The 18,134-nt window shown below is 43.8% G+C and overlaps 1 protein-coding gene across 1 annotated transcript in view; it reads left to right on the forward strand.

Annotated features, from left to right (window-relative positions):
• The window catches only part of DENND1B (DENN domain containing 1B), a 269,985-nt gene that overhangs the window by 8,493 nt on the left and 243,358 nt on the right, over positions 1-18,134 (forward strand). The window contains exon 2 of the mRNA XM_040263718.1: positions 2,018-2,082. Coding sequence (XP_040119652.1) covers positions 2,018-2,082 — 65 coding nt within the window. The remainder of the gene's footprint in view (positions 1-2,017; positions 2,083-18,134) is intronic.

Below are 18,134 nucleotides of genomic sequence, written 5' to 3' on the forward strand. Positions count from 1 at the left end.
GGCGCCGGCGCGGCGCTGCGGGTCCCGGGAGGCGGGCGGACGTGAGGCCGGTTCCCCGCTGCCGCGCGCCGGGCGGGCTGGCGGCTCGGGCGTGACTGCCCTCCCGGCGCGCTTCCAGGGTGTTTATCGGCGGCCCCGGGTCTCCCTCCTCCGGCCCCTTCTCAGGGCAGAAGGGTGCCCCGGGCGTGGAATACCGGCGCCGGCAGGAGGGGCTCGCGGAGGGAGTGTTTGCCCTGTGGTCAGCAGCACCCTTGGGTGCCCCTTGGGCTTTTCTTCAAGACCTTCAGCAGGCAAAAAACCATCTGAACAGTGTGGTGGTTTTTTTTTTTTTTTTTTTTTTTACAGTTATCTTAGGGGCAGTTTTATATTTTCCTCCGGAAACTTACTTTGCAAAAAAATTCCTTCTTTCTTCCTTTGACACCCTCTTAAACTAACCCCCACCTACCCGAGTTCATGAATATCGTGTATATATTTCTTTTAGTGTTAAAATCCTTTAACATTTCCCAGTGTTAACAGAGTATTTTGTATTTACACTTAAGAGAGGTTCTAAAGACTTAGGAAAATAGGAAAATAATTTTTTTCAGTGTTTGATATGTTGGGGGAGGGTGCTAGGTATGGGACTTTAAAAAGTATATCTTTTGACGTTAACTGGATTAGGAGGGAGGCTCACCGGAGTTCAGATTATTCCCATTGAAGCAACTTAATAGTGGGACGGCTGAGGAATTTGCAGAGTAATTTATATGGCTTGCCAATTTCTCTGTTTCTAGATTCTTGTAATAAATTTTAAAAAATAGAGCGCTTACTTAGAAGCCAACATACCTGTTAGTTTCTTGAGGGAAATGCATTGTTAAAAACAGCTACAGAGACAACCAAGTGGCAGAAATAACTGAGATACATTAACACTTTGGTCACATGGATTTTGTGGTATCAGATGTTGCTTGATCTTTTATCTTCTGGCAGAAAGAGATTAAAACAGAACCCTGTTTAAAAGAACACAATGTTTCTAAAGATGTCTCAATAGATTTCCATTCACTTTTTGAAATTAACAAAGTATACCTTGAATGTGTGAGCGTTTAGTGAATGTTGGTAACTTTTGAATGAAGCAAAACCTTACTGTTCGTAGTGATCAACTCCAGGATTGAAATAGGAGTCCAATTTTCCCAGGTAGCTGACATTATCTTTTTGTGTTGGCCTCGGAGGCTATGTATAGTTTGTTACTTAAAACGTGCTTCCCTACTGTAATTCTGTCTCAAGACAATATATGCAAAGTTCCACTTTTAAGGGCCATTATGAGTGTTTCATGGTGCTCTAGAACGTGGCAGGGGGAACCAGTCATTCCGTTGTGTCTATATTGCAAGTCCTTTGATAACAAGCCAGAGACCCTGCGGTTAAGCTCTGCTGGTGGGGAAAGGTAGAGCCTGTTAGGAACGTTCTGGCTTTTCAGTTTTGATTTGATAAGATGAAGGCAAAGCTTTCTATTTATAAGCACTTAATACTTCATAAAGCACTTGCAGGTGTAGTGTGCGATTTGTGATCCTCACAGTTGTCCTGTGACCCTGACAGGTACTTTCTAGGTGAGGAGGAGACTCAGAAGTTACATGTTTTTCCAAAGTCTCTGAACTGTCAGCCTCAGTGCGCTTAAGTTGCTGAACCAGGAAAACACTTTATTCCTTCTCCCTTGTGACCATGTAGTTTTTTGTTGTTTAGTGGCTAAGTCGCATCCCACTCATTTGTGACTCCATGGACTGTAGCCCGCCAGGCTCCTCTGTCCATGGGATTTCCCAGGCAGGAATACTGGAGTAGGTTGCTATTTCCTTATCCGGGGGATCTTCCCAATCCAAGGATTGAACCTGGGTCTCACCTGAATTGGCAGGTGGGTTCTTGACCACAAAGCCACCTGGGAAGCCTGGTCATATCGTTACATGGAATCTATTGAGACAAGAACAAGATTAACTATTAGAGTTACTATAAACTTTGTCATAGGAAAGAAATACTAACAAAGTTCTTTTTCTTTCAGGGAAAATCCAGAAAGGACCTTTGACTTGGTATTGAAAGTGAAATGTCATGCCTCTGAAAATGAAGGTACGTGTGTTTTGCTAGTTCAGAAAAAACGCTTAGGGTGTAGACGTGTGGAATGCGGTGGTATCAGGACAGGATTTGTATTAAATATACCTTCTGTGTCTAGTGTCTCAAGTTCTGGTCGGAAAATTGAGGCTGAGTTTTAGCTCTGAGGTGGTGGGAATCAAGAATGTTATCTGTGTAGCTTAAATTTCAGGAGTGTGTAAGTGCCATGTAACTTACAACTTCGTTGATGACGTTATTGTTAGTTACGGGGATATTCTTTCATTCCTTCTTGAAAATTCAGCTCCTGTTTAAAATGCTGGTGAAAATTTTCTCACTGGTACAAGCGGGAGCCACACCAGTTCCCGTCTCAAGTTCCCCAGGCGTGGAATGTGGACTGGGCAGCCCCCCCTGAGGGCTTTACTCCGGGAGCCAGGGCCTTTCAGAGGGCGGTAAACAGCCCTGTGGCATTGCTTGGAAGGGGTCTCAGCTGTCAGTTGGTACATGATAATTTCCCGAGATGATGAGGACACCTTAGGATCATGACTGTTGTCAGTTTTCCCCCTGCTTTTGTGGGGGGCGGGCGGTGGGTGCTGGGTGGTGGGGGGAGGGCTGGTGGGTGAGAGGAGGCGCTGTCTCCTCTTGCTCTTTCTCTGCGTTCTGCCCGTGTTGTATCTTTCATGGATATCTCCCGGGTATGACTTCACCGCCTGTGTACTTAGACCCCGGATAGCATGATGATTCACTGTGTGCGACTTTTGTCCAGACTGTTGTCCACTCTTGAGGCGGGCTGGGAAGTCTCTCCACACTCTCAGCTCCCCACATTGGCCGGCAATTACATGCTCCTAAGCAATTTGGAGTCGCGCACCTTAAAATAGAGGCGCCCAACCCAGCTGCGGTGAGGTGGGCAGGGCTAATTTTAGGGAGGAAGGCAGGCCTGTTCCTGGCTCCAGCAGCCCTGCCTGCCGCACTCAGGCCTGTTTGAGCCACAGCTGTCGTCAGGTTTGTCCCCCAGGCGAGGAGAGATCCTAGGCTGTACGTGAGCTTTCTCCGGTTGAAGAGGTTATCTTTCGTTGTCCTGCATGTATAATCTGCTTACGTTGTTTCCAGGTCCAAATACGTTCTCTTTGAAGATTCCAATGGATACGTTATTTTTTTTTTCAGCTCCAATTTAAATGTATTCTGTAGTGTATTTATGATAGGAATAAATCTTCACAATATCTACTGTGACATCAGCTAAGGTGTGTGAAATAATGCTGACCTGACGTGCTTGTAGAACAGGCTGAATTCCTTTGGGCATGGGGGTTTCTCTGCCATTTTGAATGCATGCTGATTCCTGATGAAAGGGTGGGCCTGCCTCATGGAACACCAGCTCCACGCCTGTGTTGGAGGGGTCCCGAGTCTACTGCTTACCTCCTCTCTCTGCCTTTATCCGTTTTTTAGGAGCTAGCCTTTTCAGTAGGCACCTTCTACTTCTGCCCTTCTTTTATTACCTTCTCGCTCTTTTGGTTTCATTGTTTAAATCACTGCTCATTGGAAACATCTTTGTATTTTAACTGTTTATCTAGCACGATGAAGTTGAAAATATTATAAGTGGTTAAAATAAACATGTTCAGCTTCTCTGTAGGTTGCAGTTAATCTGTCCTACCCACGTATTCCATTAAAATGGCTCACTGGCAGCAAAGTCTAAAGATTTTTTTAAAAAAGCTAAACTTGATTATGTAAAAAGCATTAGCATCAGTTCTTTTTTGATTGTGACTTAAACACTGTGAACTTGACTAATATTTTAGGGTCTAAGAATTACCCTTTTTGTGCTCTAAAAAGTAACACTACTATATAACCAAAGTTTTATGTCAGATTGAGAGTTTGATGCTTCTAAATGTTTTTAAACTAGTTTTCTGTTTTATTGCTAATTATTGAAGGGCAAAATGTTCAGAAATTACTCCAGAAAGTTATTCGGATATTTTTAACTGTCAGTGAGAGCCATGTATTTAATGTCTCATATGGGCATCAGCTTATTTAAAATGGAACACTGTTTTGCTAACATTTACATGAACGTGGATGACATTAGTATGTTCTAATGGACATGTAAAACAAGATGTGTAAATTATGATGTTTTAGGGTACAACATGAAACCAATTTAAATTATAAGGAAACACTATTTCATAAAAGGAAGTTTAGAAGTAGGTCACCAGAGGCCTCGGCTCTTTCTGCCTCTGGGCTTGCCACCCACAGGAGTGCAGTCACTGGGAGACTTCGGTTCCTTGTGGTGGCAGCGTGGCTCTCAGATAGCTTGGAACCCTGCTTCTTGTTGATAACTCTGGGGATGGCAGACACTGGCTTGTCATGGTCCTAACGGGGGTAGTTTCTTTCTCCAAATCCCCAGAACATTGGGTCCCAGTGGCCCAAGTGGGCTTGGGGCTGACCAATCCTAAAGTAGCCATAGGTGGGGGTAGGGGTGGAAGGTGGAGTGGCAAGGTCATCATGAAAGATGCACTAAACAACTAGCAGGGAAGAGAGTGGAAATCAACTACAGTGCTCTTTGCCTTTCTTAAAACATTGGTTCATTTTTTGAATGAGTTATTTCTCAGTATATTGGTGTATTTTTTAATGACTGTCTAGTTGATCCAGTAGGAAGTACGATGGTTAGGGTAATTATGCTAAGATTGATAATTAAGGTATTTGGCATGTTTCTTGTTTACTGTTTAACAGAGAAGTTTTAACTTCCTTTATTTGTCCTGAGTGATTTAGATCATAAATGTCTTCAGAGGCAGATCCTCACTAACTAGGATGTAGTTAGAGATTTGAAGTGGCATCATAGGGGACTTCCCTAGCAGTTCCTGTGGGTAAGACCCTGAGCTTATAGTGCAGGGGACACGGGTTTGATTCCTGGTTGGGGAGCTGAGGTCCCCACATGTCTTGGAGCGTGACCAAAATAAATAAATACGTACTTTTTTGTTGTTTAGCTGCTAAGTCACGTCCCACTCTTTCAACCTTATGAACTGTAGCCCACCAGGTCCCTCTGTCCATGGGATTTCTCAGGCAAGAGTACTGGAGCGGGTTGCCATTTCCTTCTCCAGGGGATCTTCCCAACCCAGGGATCAAACCATCGTCTCCTGCTTGGCAGGTGGATTCTTTGCTGCTGAGCCACCAGGGAAGCCCGAATAAATAAATAGCCTTAAAAAGAAAAAGAAAAAGAAATGGCGTTGTTGAGATGTAGCTGATAACGTCTGGCCCTGGTGAGGGACAGCCTTCCTCTTACCTGTTTGGACTTGTCTCAAGGGCATTGCATGGAGTTTGTGGAAAGCACCCATCACATCTGACGGGTGTTCAGCACTGCTGAGAGCAGGTCAGTGTGTCCCTGTGTCGGAGGGCTGGTGGCCCGGGCGTCTCTGCGTGGCTGCTTTCCGGGCAGGGCAGCCCCTCTGGTAGCTTCTGCCCCAGCTCCTGGAGAGCCAGGTGCTGGCATCCAGCTCTCCGTGCTCTTCCCATTAGACCTCCAAGCCGGCCGCCGTCATCATGCCTGTTCCACTGTCTTTTTCTCGCTTCCAGCCGTCAGGGAGGCTCATCCCGCAGGGATGGGCTGCCTGCAGTTCGCACTGCGGAACTTACTGGAGGCGTGCCGCCGCTGCTTTCCCCAGGAAGATTCAGGGAACTGAAGAGCGGCTCTTGCTGGAGGAGGGCGGGAGACGCCTCCTCCTGGGGTTCCCTTCAGGCGGTGGCCCCATGGCCCTGCTCTCTGTTCTGCGCTCTTGGCCCCGCACCCACAGGGGCAGGAGCCATAGCCCCTGCTTGTGTGGGGCTTGAGTCACCGACAGTCAGTCCTGCATACTTGACAAAAAACCCTGTGGGCAGAAAAGAAGACAACTTGCCCAGAGTAGCCTGGCTCCAGAGTCTCTATTTCAGTCTATCGGTTTTTAGTAGATTTGATAACATGTAGATATTTTAAGAATCCGCCTGCAATGCGGGAGACCTGGGTTTGATCCCTGGGTCGGGAAGATGCCCTGGACAAGGGCATGGCAACCCACTCCAGTATTCTTGTTGGAGAATCCCATGGACGGAGGAGCCCAGCGGGCTGCAGTGCATGGGGTCGCAAAAGAGTTGGACATGACTGAGTGACTAACACTTTCTCACTTTTCACTGCATATTTAAATCTAGTGTCTCCGTTGGAGCTCACATGTAGTAGCTTCGGACAGGGAAATCAGTTCAGTTTAGTTCAATTGCTCAGTCGTGTCCGACTCTTTACAACCCCATGGACTGTAGCACGCCAGGCCTCCCTGTCCATCTTCAACTCCTGGAGCTTGCTCAAACTCATGTCTGTTGAGTTGGTGATGCCATCCAACCATCTCATCCTCTGTCTTCCCCTTCATCTCCTGCCTTCAATCTTTCCCAGCATTAGGGGTCTTTTCAGATGAGCCAGTTCTTTGCATCAGGTGGCCAAAGTATTGGAATTTCAGCTTCAGCATCAGTCCTTCCAATGAATATTCAGGACTGATTTCCTTTAAGATGGACTGGTTGGATTTCCTTGCAGTCCAAGGGACTCTTAAGAGTCTTCTCCAACACCATAGTTCAAAAGCATCAATTCTTTGGCACTCAGCTTTCTTTATAGTCCAACTCTCACATCCATACATGACTACCAGGAAAACCATAGCCTTGACTGGACAGACCTTTGTTGGCAAAGTAATGTCTCTGCTTTTTAATATGCTGTCTAGGTTGGTTATAGCTTTTCTTCCAAGAAGCAAGTGTCTTTTAATTTCATGGCTGCAGTCACTGTCTGCAGTGATTTTGGAGCCCCCCGAAAGAAAGTCTGTTTCTGTTGTTTCCCCATCTGTTTGCCGTGAAGTGATGGGACCAGATGCCATGGTCTTAGTTTTCTAAATGTTGAGTTATAAGCAACTTTTCCACTCCTCTTTCACTCTCATCAAGAGGCTCTTTAGTCCTGGAGTATAAACTGTGTGTGGCACAGGTACTTTTTTTAAGCAGGAATAGAGTGTCTTCCGGGAAATTAATGAATGAGGTGTGATTCCACAATGCTTACTGAGCCTTGTCCTTGTGGTATTCACACTGCACCACTTTTAGGATTTCCATGTCCATATTTAGTGAATCTTTGAGCTAACATCTTTATTTATTTTTTTATTTATTGGTGGTTTTCCATGCGTCTTTTAGCAGAGCTTGTTTTTTTTTATCCCATTCTCTTGAGCCAGAGAGAGTAACTTCTCTTAGGAGCAGATCCCACCTTGCCACCAACTTTCCACTTTTATCAGCTTCTCCAGCCCGGTCAGTATCAGATGCTCCGTCCTTTGATCTCCAGCTCATGTGAACAGTCTGAACTGTCTCCTTTTTCTTAAATCACAACCTTAGGCCAAAGAATCCTGACTGTGTCCTCCTGAGCTCCCTTTTGCATTTGATAGGTTTTTGCCTTGAGGGATACTGTTTACACAGATTCATTACGTTTTGCTTCTGCCTGTATCACATTCTTCGGGTACATCTAAGATAGTAATGCAGAGACATGCAGATGTGTCTCAGCGTCTGCTTGCCCCGCTCTGAGTGACCTCTTTGAGGACCAGCCCGTGATCCAGTGACTGTATTCGTAAGGAACAGTGTGGTGCAGCCGCTGGCATGTTTAGTATTTACGGAATGCACGACAGAAAGTGGTCTGAGTGTGGTGTCTGACCGTCGGTCAGGTTAGTGTTGGTCCAGTGAGTTCACAGAGCCCGCGCTTGTGGACGTGACCCTCAGTGCGTGCTGCCTGGTGGGCTGCAACGAGGGCGTTATTAATTTTTAGATTCATTTAGTTATTTTTGGCCGCACTGGGTCTTTGTTGCTGCGAGTGGGCTTTCTCTCGTCGTGACACGCGGGGGCCGCTCTCTGGCTCCAGCTCACTGTGGTGGCCTCTCTCGTCGTGGAGCACGGGTCTCAGGTGTGCGGACTTTAGTAGTTGTGGTTCCCAGGCTCCAGAGCACAAGCTCAGTGATTGTGGTGCCTGGGCTTAGTTGCCCTGCAGCATGTGGGATCTCCCTGGACCAGGGATCGAACCCCCGTCTCCTGCGTCGGCAGGCGGACTCCTCACCACTGAGCCGCCAGGGAAGCCCTGCGGGGACATTACTGACCTGTCACCTTCTGCCGGGGGCGGGGCTGTTTGGGGTTCCTGTGCTCAGGGCCGCCCCCCACCCCCATTCAGGCCCCACATCCACTCTGCCCCTGCCTCCCATCACAGGATTTACTGGGACACGCGCCATGCATGTGTGTTTGTGGAGGCCGCCTTGAAGCCCGTCAATACCCCTCCACACACTGAAAACCCCAGAAAACTGTGGCATTCAGAGAGTAGAACTTTGGTGAATCACGCATAAGATGGTCAAGGAGATTTACATGTTGCCCAAAGTCGGGGTGGGGGGGTGGAAATCTGTGAGTAAAATGCGGCTACTATGCTTTTCTGCTCCAGCTTCATGTTGGTTAAGGAATTCTTGAGTCCCTCTCACCCCAGATGCACTAGGAGGAATTAGAGCAAATCTTCAGTGAACGTTCTGACAGCGTGCCCCACGTTGCAGCAGAAAGCAGCACTTACTTTCTCAGAGCTGCTAACCAGGGGCAGAGTCTCCTGTGGCTCTTCAGGGGCGCACCTCTGAGACAGACCCTTTGTTTCTACCTGGAGTAGAGTTGATAAGAGCTGCCCTTTTCTGTTTGGCTCTGAGATCACCTCCTCCTCCCCGCAGCTGCCTGAAGGGTAGGAAGCAAGTCAACTTCAGGGCTCAGTGTTTATCGATTCTTACTCTGATAGGGATGCTGCAGAGCTTGTTTTCTGATTGTAACTTGTCTCATTAGGTGCTTTTATTTATTCACATGTTGTTTAATTGTGCAGCTTTAATCAAAAGGAGTATTACTCAGCGACTTCTTTTTATATCTTTTACTTCTGTAGCTTCACTTCCCCACATTTCACCTGCTTGATAAAAGTTGTTACATCCTTAAAGAAGAAAAGATTTTGATAGTAATACCTCTCAATACCCTTCCCAGTCTTCATTCTTTTTCTTTAAAAGCCATCTTAGTACCTTAATAATGGTGCTTCAACAGTTGAACAAATGTTCACTGAACAGATACTTGGGGTCAGACACTGTTTGAGGCTCTGGGTTCTTTGGGCACACTTCAGCAGAGAGCGTAGAATCAGGGAGCTGGACGTGTCCGTAAAGGGCATCACTTTGATGGCTTTTCTGCCCCTGGGAGCCCCCCAGGGCCTCGTTGTCATGCTGCCCCATGAGTGCATAGAGACCCTCCCTGGCCAGGGATCCCGGCACAGCCCTCCCCTGCCCCGCAGGACCTGGCTCACCACTCCTCAAATCACAGTTGCCTTAAGTAGGTGGTGTTACTTAATATATTTATCTGATGAAAGTAATTCACAGTGAGGTGTGAACAACTGATAGACAGCCCTCAGGGGAGCATTTTAATTTTAAAGAAATCCTGGTATACCTGAATTAATTAGAATGATGCAAACTTGCTGTGGTGCAAAGATCTCTGAACTGAGGATCAAGGATACCTCTGTCGGTTGGGTTTTCTCATTTTCCCGGTTTATATTGATACTCCGTTTGTAGTTTGTGGTTAACAGCTTTAATATGTGTGTAAGTATATTTAGAGTGAATTTCATTAAGACTTTTTTTTTTTGGTTTATAACTTCCCAGTTTGGTTTATAACTTCTCAGTTAATGAAATAAAGTGATGGCATGGTTACAGCACCTAATTTACCAATTTATTTTCTCTGATTAGGCCTCCAGTTAGATGTATTACAGAAATAGAAATGAAACTAATATTTCCCAGTGTGTCAGTAGCTGTGGAAAGAGCCTACATATTCTCTTTATCTTCAGTACAGCCACATGAGGTGGGGACTATTATTTTCATAAAGATGAGGACATGGAATCTCAGAAAGGTTAAGTAACACACAGCTCCCAGAGGTGGGACTGCGACTTGAACCTGTTTTGCTGATTCTCGAACCGTTAGGCTGTGCTGCCCCTAAAATAATCGGCATATTCTAATAGCTTTGACCTTTTCTGCAGCAGTTTGAGAAAGCCGCCCGTTTAGAACCTCCCCGACGCTAGGCTAGACCAGAGTTGTTGTGGTACTACACAGGGATCAGTCAAAAGACGAAAATGGCAAGAAGAGTGTGAACGTCATAGGAGATCCTCAGGCTTCTCTCAATTCCCTGAGCACGTGTCTGAGCGCCAGTTATGGGCCGAGCACAGACGCAGAGCAGTTGAGAAGATGGCATGTTCAAGTCAGGGACTTGGTGGTGTCAGGGCTGCGGCCTGCTCTGCAGTGCCCACGCCCAGTGTGAGGGGGGCAGGTCCCTCAGCTCTGTGCAGAGGGGCTGGGGTCCGGGGGGGTCCCCAGGTGATGGAGGGGAGACAGCCGCATGTCTCGTCAGCTCTCAGCTGGGTTCCAGGCAGTTATCTCGTTCCAAAGGTAGTTGTACTTCATATTCAGAATCTTGTGACTAATTAAGAGTAAAGAATATATCGCTTTTGGTCTAAATACTTGTGACTAAGGAAGCTGATTAAGAAGCAGTCTCTCGGCTATGGTGTCAACTGCCTAGGCAGGGGCTTGTGGGGCTTAGTTTTGTTTACTCAGAGCCCAAAACAGTGTCTGACCCCAAATATCTGTTCAGTGAGTATTTGTTCAATTGTTGAAGCACTATTATTAAGGTACTATGATGGCTTTAAAGAAAAAGAATGAAAATTGTGAAAGGTATTGAGAGGTATTATTATCAATATCTTATCTTCAAGAATGTAACAACTTTATCAAGCAGGTGAAATTTGTGGAAGTGAAGCTACAGAAGTAAAGGATATAAAAAGAAGTCGCTGAGTAATTATCCTTTTGATATTTGCCTCATGGCAGTTCTAGTCTCCCTTGACGTGGTCTTTGTTGCTCCCTGTGGACACTGGATTTTAAGTTCTTAAGGACAAGCCTGTCTCTGGATCTCTTGCAGATTTTTGGAAGTTGTCCTCATACAGATGATGTTCAATAGTGACTTGTTAAGTTATACTCTGTTATCACAGTGAAGTTAGTAAAAGGTGCTGCTGTATTTCCAACACCTATTTTATATTTCTTAAATCTTAAAAAAATTTAATGTGTAGAGCTTTGAAAGGCTATTTTTTTTTTTACCTTCACAAGCAGTATGTGCTTTATTTAAATTTTTTTTTTTTTTTGTAGAACTGTTGATAAACCACAAACTCTGTCTTAGTAGGCAGAACTGGTAAAGATCAGATGGAGCCTTTTCCTCTTTCAGTTCCTTCTTATTTATCATTTGAATCTGAAAATAAAGCGTAGAGCTATCAGTTTAGTACATCTGATGGTCTTCTGCAAGCATGTAAGCATCCAGAAATTAGTCATTTCAGAAATAATTTTGTCTTGGTTGGGTAGCAAAGCTGCACCAGCAAAAGATATGTTTAGTGTTCATGATCATTAATGAAAATTAAGCAGTCCTTTAAAATGTTGTCCCTTGAGTAGTGGTAAAATTTAGACTTTTTATTAATTTCAATTAAAAATTATTTGAAATAGCATGAATTTGTGCAGAAAACATTGGCTAAAATGAAACACAGGGAGTTCAGAAGTATGTTAATGTCCTCAAGGTCTGCACATTAAAAGTACATGGATGTGGTTCAGGAAGAATTATGAAGTTTTGTTTTTTTTTGAGATTCCAGTGTGTCTTGGATATGATGTTTGGAAGAGGAAGTCATGTGATATTTGGGGAATCTTTTTCAAGGTCTTGGCCATTGTTAGTCTTTTATATAAATTAAAATGGTATTTTCTATTTAATAACTATAAACAATGAGTTTATTTTTAGAAAATATTTGTTTTTTTCTTTTTATTGTATTCTTATTACTACAGAGGACATGAGAACTAAATTTTGGTGTTGTTTTGTTGTGCAGTGTGTGATTTTGATGACAAATATCTGCAGAAAATTTTGTTGAAAATAAGGGACAACACAATTTCATCAAGGTTATATGTTGGTTGTGTTTACTGTGTACAGGTTTTGACATGTCACAGAGGACCTTTTAAGCTAAAAACCACATACAAAAATACTAGTTTCCAAGTTTTCAGTGGTTACTGTTGTGTTTTTTCATAACTGTTTACTCCAAAAGGTGGAAGCATTAAACTGGAATATGAGTTGAAAGCCAGCATTTTAATTTGTAAATATTTATTTCATTTGATAATTTGATAGCTTGATAGTTGAAGATGTACATGAGTAATCTATGGTATAATACTTTGTACCTGGCATTGTTCTACATTTGGTCATTGAGGCTGGTGTAGCTATCTAGAATTCTTTATAAGGCCATTATAAAATCCATTTCCTTAGAGTTTACTCAGTTGGGGGATTCATAGAATCTCTTGGTAAGTTTTTGATTTATTTCCCTCAGGTATGATTGAAATAGACAATGATCATTTTGTGTTTGATAAGCCTGGGAAGAAGAGTGGAGATGTCCTTCATGTTAAATTTTCTGCCTTAAACCTTGTATCATAACACCACTACTTTCTTACTTGTGGTTTCTTCAAATGGTGGCCAGAGTGTTGGCAATGAGGTCACTGAACACCAGAAATGCCTTCTGAGTCATCACAGTAAGACCAGGTTACATTTGCCATGGTTTACAGCTTACATCTTCATGGTAGTGTAATTCTTTGAAATGTATGATCTGTATTGTACTTAATACGTTTGACAGATTTAACCTATACAACTGGTTGTTGTTCACTCTCACGTCCGACTTTTTGCAACCCTGTGGGCTCCAGCGCACCAGGCCCTTCTGTCTTCCACTATCTCCCAGCGTTTGCTCAAACTCATGTCCATGGAGTCGGTGATGCCATCCAACCATCTCATCCTCCGTCGCCCCCTTCTCCTCCTGCCCTCAATCTTTGCCAGCATCCGGGTCTTCTCCAGGGAGTCAGCTCTGAAATACGTATGATTTGTATTTACTTTAAAATGTAATTTGAAATACAACTAGAATTTGCCTTTTTTAAGGTATGGCTGAATTTAATTTGGTCAAAACGCAAGAATTATTCATTTATTGTTGTTAAGGGACTTAGCGATTCTTATTCTGAGTTGCAGCACTTAATTTAAACGTTGCAGCTGGGGAGAGTGGGTGGTGGGTCTCTGCGTTGGAGGAGGTGACGAGTAAGGCGGAGCTCCGTGGTCTTGGAGCTGTCTTCCTCCCACACAGATGTTGATGGCCCAGAGGGCAGGGGTGCTGAAGCTTCTGCAGCCCGAGGAAGGGCCCGAGGCCCTGTTTCTGCTTCTGGGTCTTTAGTGACTGGGGCCAGCGAGGCTGCGGGTTGTCTCTACTGCCTCCTGCATCTGCACGGAGGTATTAAATCCTGGAATTTGTATTTACCTCCTTTCACTTTTGCTTTTTGGTGTACTAGGTGTTTATTCTTTCATTTATGAGACATTTAATATTTTTATATTCTTTGGACTGTGTTAATTCTTCAGTTTGTAATTTTACTTTTAATTGTACTTTGCTTTTTCATTATTTTGTGTCAATTTATTTGGTTTTTTAAAAGTTTTTATTTCTTTTATTGTTTAAAAAAATCATTTCGTGAAATACTTTTTGTTTGAAAAAAGCTTTGATCTTTGTTGTTCGGACACAGTGTGCCCTTTGGGCATCTGTTTGTTTTTCTAGTGAAAGAGGGAAGCTATTAGAGGAGTGAATATTGTTATTGTATTTCTTTAACCTGATTACTTCTTTTTTTCTTTGATTGGAAAATAAAAATAGCATAATATAGCATGGTGTTTTCTTTTTCCTCCCAGTTTTGTTGGGATATAATGGAGACACAGCACTGTACGAGTTTGGGGTGTGCAGCATAGTGGTATGACTACATACATCGTGAAGTGACCACCCCAGGTTTAGTGAACATCGGTCATCTCCTATACATACAAATTAAAGAAAGAAAAAGAAGTGCTTTTCCCTTGTGATGAACACTCTTAGGATTTACTCTCAACAGCTTTATAACATACAGCAGTGTAAGTGGTCTTTATCATGTCACACCCTCAGCACGCACTTAGTTTTTAACTGGAGTTTTATACCTTTTGACCATCTTTATTCCATTCTCTCTTCCCCCACTCCCTCTGGTAACCACAGTCTGATCTCTCTCTCTCTTTTTTACAAAATGAGTTTGTTTATTTTTGAAGTATAATTGACCTCTAACACTATGTTAGTTTCTGTTACACAGAGTAGTGATTTGTTATTTCTGTGCATTTCAGAATCGTCCAGGATGAATCTAGTTATAATGTCACCTATGAAGGTATTACCTGGTTATTGACTATGTTCCCCACATACCTGTGGGTACCCATGGGTACATTTCATACCCATGACACACTTGTATTGTAACTGGAAGTTCGTACCTCCTTAATCTCCCTCCCTTAATCACCTGTGTCTCACCACTCACCTCCCCCAACGACACGTGTTCTCTGTAACCCTTTTTGTTGTGTTTGTGCGTTTGTTTAGGTTCCATCTATAGGTGAAATCGTGCAGCACTTGTCTATCTCTGACTGTTTTCACTTAGCAGTAATACTCTCTAGGTCCATGCATGTTGTCACAAATGATAAGATATTATTCTTTGTGGCTGAGTGGTCCAGGTTGGGGGTGTGTGTGTGTCTGTCTGTCTGTGCACACTTTCATCTGTTGATGGGCACTTGGGTTGCTTCTGTATCTTGGCTATTGTAAATAATGCTGAAATGAACCCAGAGGTGCGTATAACTTTTCTAATTAGTGTCCTTGCTTTCTTCCTGTGGTATTCTATCTTTAATTTTTCGAGGCACCTCCATACTATTTCTCAGAGTGGCTGCACGAGTCTACATTTCCACCAACGGTGCATGGGGGGGTGGTGGTGAGTATTATGAAAGGTAATTTCGGAAACTCTCAGCAGACACACTCTAAATAAAACTGATGCTTACTCTTTGATTGAATGTGAGTAGCCAGTTAAATCTCTGTCTCAAGGTAAGTAGGGGTAAATGGGTCTGATGACATGATTTTCTAAAAACCTAAAGTCTGGAATCCTTCCACAAATAAAACAGAATAAAACCTCACAGACTCCATGATGAAGTGGAGAGACACAGGACAAGGGTGGAACATGGCTTTTGGTCCTGGCTTGGATGTTTATTACTTTCATAACTTGGTAGAGTTGTTTAGTGTCTGTTGATTTCACTTTTCATAGTTATAAGACGTTTGCACTTTGTATCTCAAGAATTGTTATGAGAGTCCGATAGAAAATGGCATGAAAATGCTTTGTAAATGGCTGTAAGTCACTCTTGGTTCTGTATTGTGTTTGTAAAGTCTTTGAAAAAAGGTGTGATCACTTCAGCAGAAATCAGATGTCAGTGAGGAACTTCCCTCCTATTTTGATGTGTGTTATCAGCGTGGAAAAAAGGAATGTGAAAGGAAGGTGGTAAAGAAGCCTCCCCGGCCCCCACTTACTACTGTGCAAGGATCAGATGCAAGGAGGATGGAAGGTGCTAGTTTATTTAGGCCGCCGAGTTAGTTTCACTTTGAAGATGGTGTTTGGTGGAGAATACAGATTTAGCAATGAGTCTGGCAGCTCTCCTGTGAAGGCTTGGTGGCATGACAAAGACCGAGCAGGCCTTGGAAGTCACAATGTGACTGTTCTTTACACTTTCTTCCAACTTTTTTTTTTTTTTTTTAACATTCACTAATTTAAACAGGAAAGTAAGGATTCTATATATGTGGAAAATTTTTGAACTTCTGAGAGTTAATATTGACAAACTAGAAGCTGATTAGAATGGAAATAAACTAAGGGCCCACGTCTCTGAGTTTCTGATGATGAGGTGAGATTCAGTTCAGTTCAGTCGCTCAGTTGTGTCCAACTCTTTGCGACCCCATGAATTGCAGCACACCAGGCCTCCCTGTCCATCACCAACTCCCGGAGTTCACTCAGACTGACATCCATCGAGTCACTGATGCCATCCAGCCATCTCATCCTCTGCCGTCCCCTTCTCCTCCTGCCCCCAATCCCTCCCAGCATCAGAGTCTTTTCCAATGAGTCAACTCTTCGCATGAGGTGGCCAAAGTACTGGAGTTTCAGCTCCAGCATCATTCCCTCCAAAGAAATCCCAGGGCCGATCTCCTTCAGAATGGACTGGTTGGATCTGCTTGCAGTCCAAGGGACTCTCAAGAGTCTTCTTCAACACCACAGTTCAAAAGCATCAATTCTTCGGCGCTCAGCTTTCTTTATAGTCCAACTCTCACATCGTACGTGACAGGGTAATATTATGTGGCTGTAGGGGTCTTGGTGGACATGTTATCAGCTAGGGGCAAGGTGCAGTTGGTTATGAGTTCTGAGTGCACTGATAATAAGCACTGCAGTGTGTGAGTGGCCAAGGTTTATAGCGAATCCAAGGCCACCCCAGTAATGCCGTCACTCTCACTCATTTGCCTGCCTGTTTAACTTTCTGGAGTGAGTGCTGAAGGAATCCTGTGGCTGTGGCGAGCAGCAAATGTATGCAAACACGGGTTGCCTTATCACTGCTTCGAAACGGACTAGGCAAGCCCCTGATTGGATAAATTACTGATGATTAAAAGTGACTCCAGTGTTAATTACTTGAAAACTTTATTTATGCTCTGCCAAAATCTGGATTATGTGCCTAGATAAAGAAGATGTGGTATATGTATGTGTTGGAATATTGTTGTTGTTGCTAAGTAGTGTCCAACTCTTTTGTGACCCCATAGACTGTAGCCCACCAGACTCCCCTGTCCATGGGATTTCCCAGGCAAGAGTCCTGGAGTGGGTTGCCATTTCCTTCTCCGGGAGACCTTCCCCACCCAGGAACTGAACCCGGGTCTCCTATGTTGACAGGTGGTATTTTTACCACTGAGCCACCTGGGAAGCTCACAACAGAATATTACTCAGCCCCTAAAAAGGAACGAAATTGGGTCATCTGTAGAGATGTGGATAAATCCAGAGTCTATCACAGGGAGTGAAGTAAGTCAGGAAGAGAAAAATATAGTATGTTAACCCATGTATGTTGAATCTAGAAAAATGGTACAGAACCTATTTGCAGGGTAAGAACAGAGATGCAGACACAAGAGAGTGGATTTGTGGACACGGGGAGGGAGTGGGGCACGAACTGGGAGATTAGTCTTGACGCCTGCACAGGACCGCGCGTAAAGCAGGCAGCTGGTGGAGAGCTGCCGGGCAGCATGGGGAGCTCAGCTCAGTGCCCTGTGATGACCTAGAGGGTGGGATGGGGGAGTGGGCAGGAGGGAGGCTCAGGAGGGGGGATATGTGTGCACCCCTGGCTGGTTCTCTTCATCGTGCAGCAGAAACTAACACAGCGTTGTAAAGCAGTTATACTCCAGTGACAGAGAGCGAGTTGTGAAGATGATTGAGAACCCTGTGTCAGGATTTAAGTCCTGCAGTTACCTTTGAAGCAGAATTCTGTTAAATCATTGATATCAATCTCTTTTCAAAGGTATTTCATAACATTTATGAGTTTATATTTTCTAAGCAAATTTTATTTAGGAGCATTCTGTATGTTCCTGAGTTCTCAGTAGCCTTGTTCGTGTCATGACACAGAGATGACAGTGTTTATATGGATGTCTGGGCAAACAGACTTTATCATTGGTGAGCGGTCAGTGGGGCTCCCGGGGGGCTCCCAGGGTTGCGGGATCATTTTATTTTCAGTCTTCTTAACCATGAGAGGTACACAGAGGAGGGGTGTTCTCTTTATGGTTTCTTTGGTGAGAAGAGAATCTGCTCTTTTAATTCATTGTTTTCATTCACTGCTGTTTTATGCTAGCTGGGATGGCAGGACTCTGAAGTTAGATTGGATTTAGAAGAACTTGGAGTTCTAGCTTTGTGGTATTACTTGTAACCCCTCTGAGCCTGTTTCTTTGTCTTTAAAATGACAGTAGTAACCATCTTTCTCTTTCTACCATAAAGCTGTGATGGCCAAGAGAGAGAATCAAATATGTCAATATATTTTTAAACAATGGTTATTTTTGTTGTAGTTAAAGCAAAATGTATATACCTTTCTTAATTCATAAGAAATAATAATTAGATGCTTTTGTTTGATATGTATAT

Source organism: Oryx dammah, unplaced genomic scaffold (assembly GCF_014754425.2).
Source record: "Oryx dammah isolate SB20612 unplaced genomic scaffold, SCBI_Odam_1.1 HiC_scaffold_21, whole genome shotgun sequence".
Lineage (NCBI taxonomy): Eukaryota > Metazoa > Chordata > Mammalia > Artiodactyla > Bovidae > Oryx > Oryx dammah.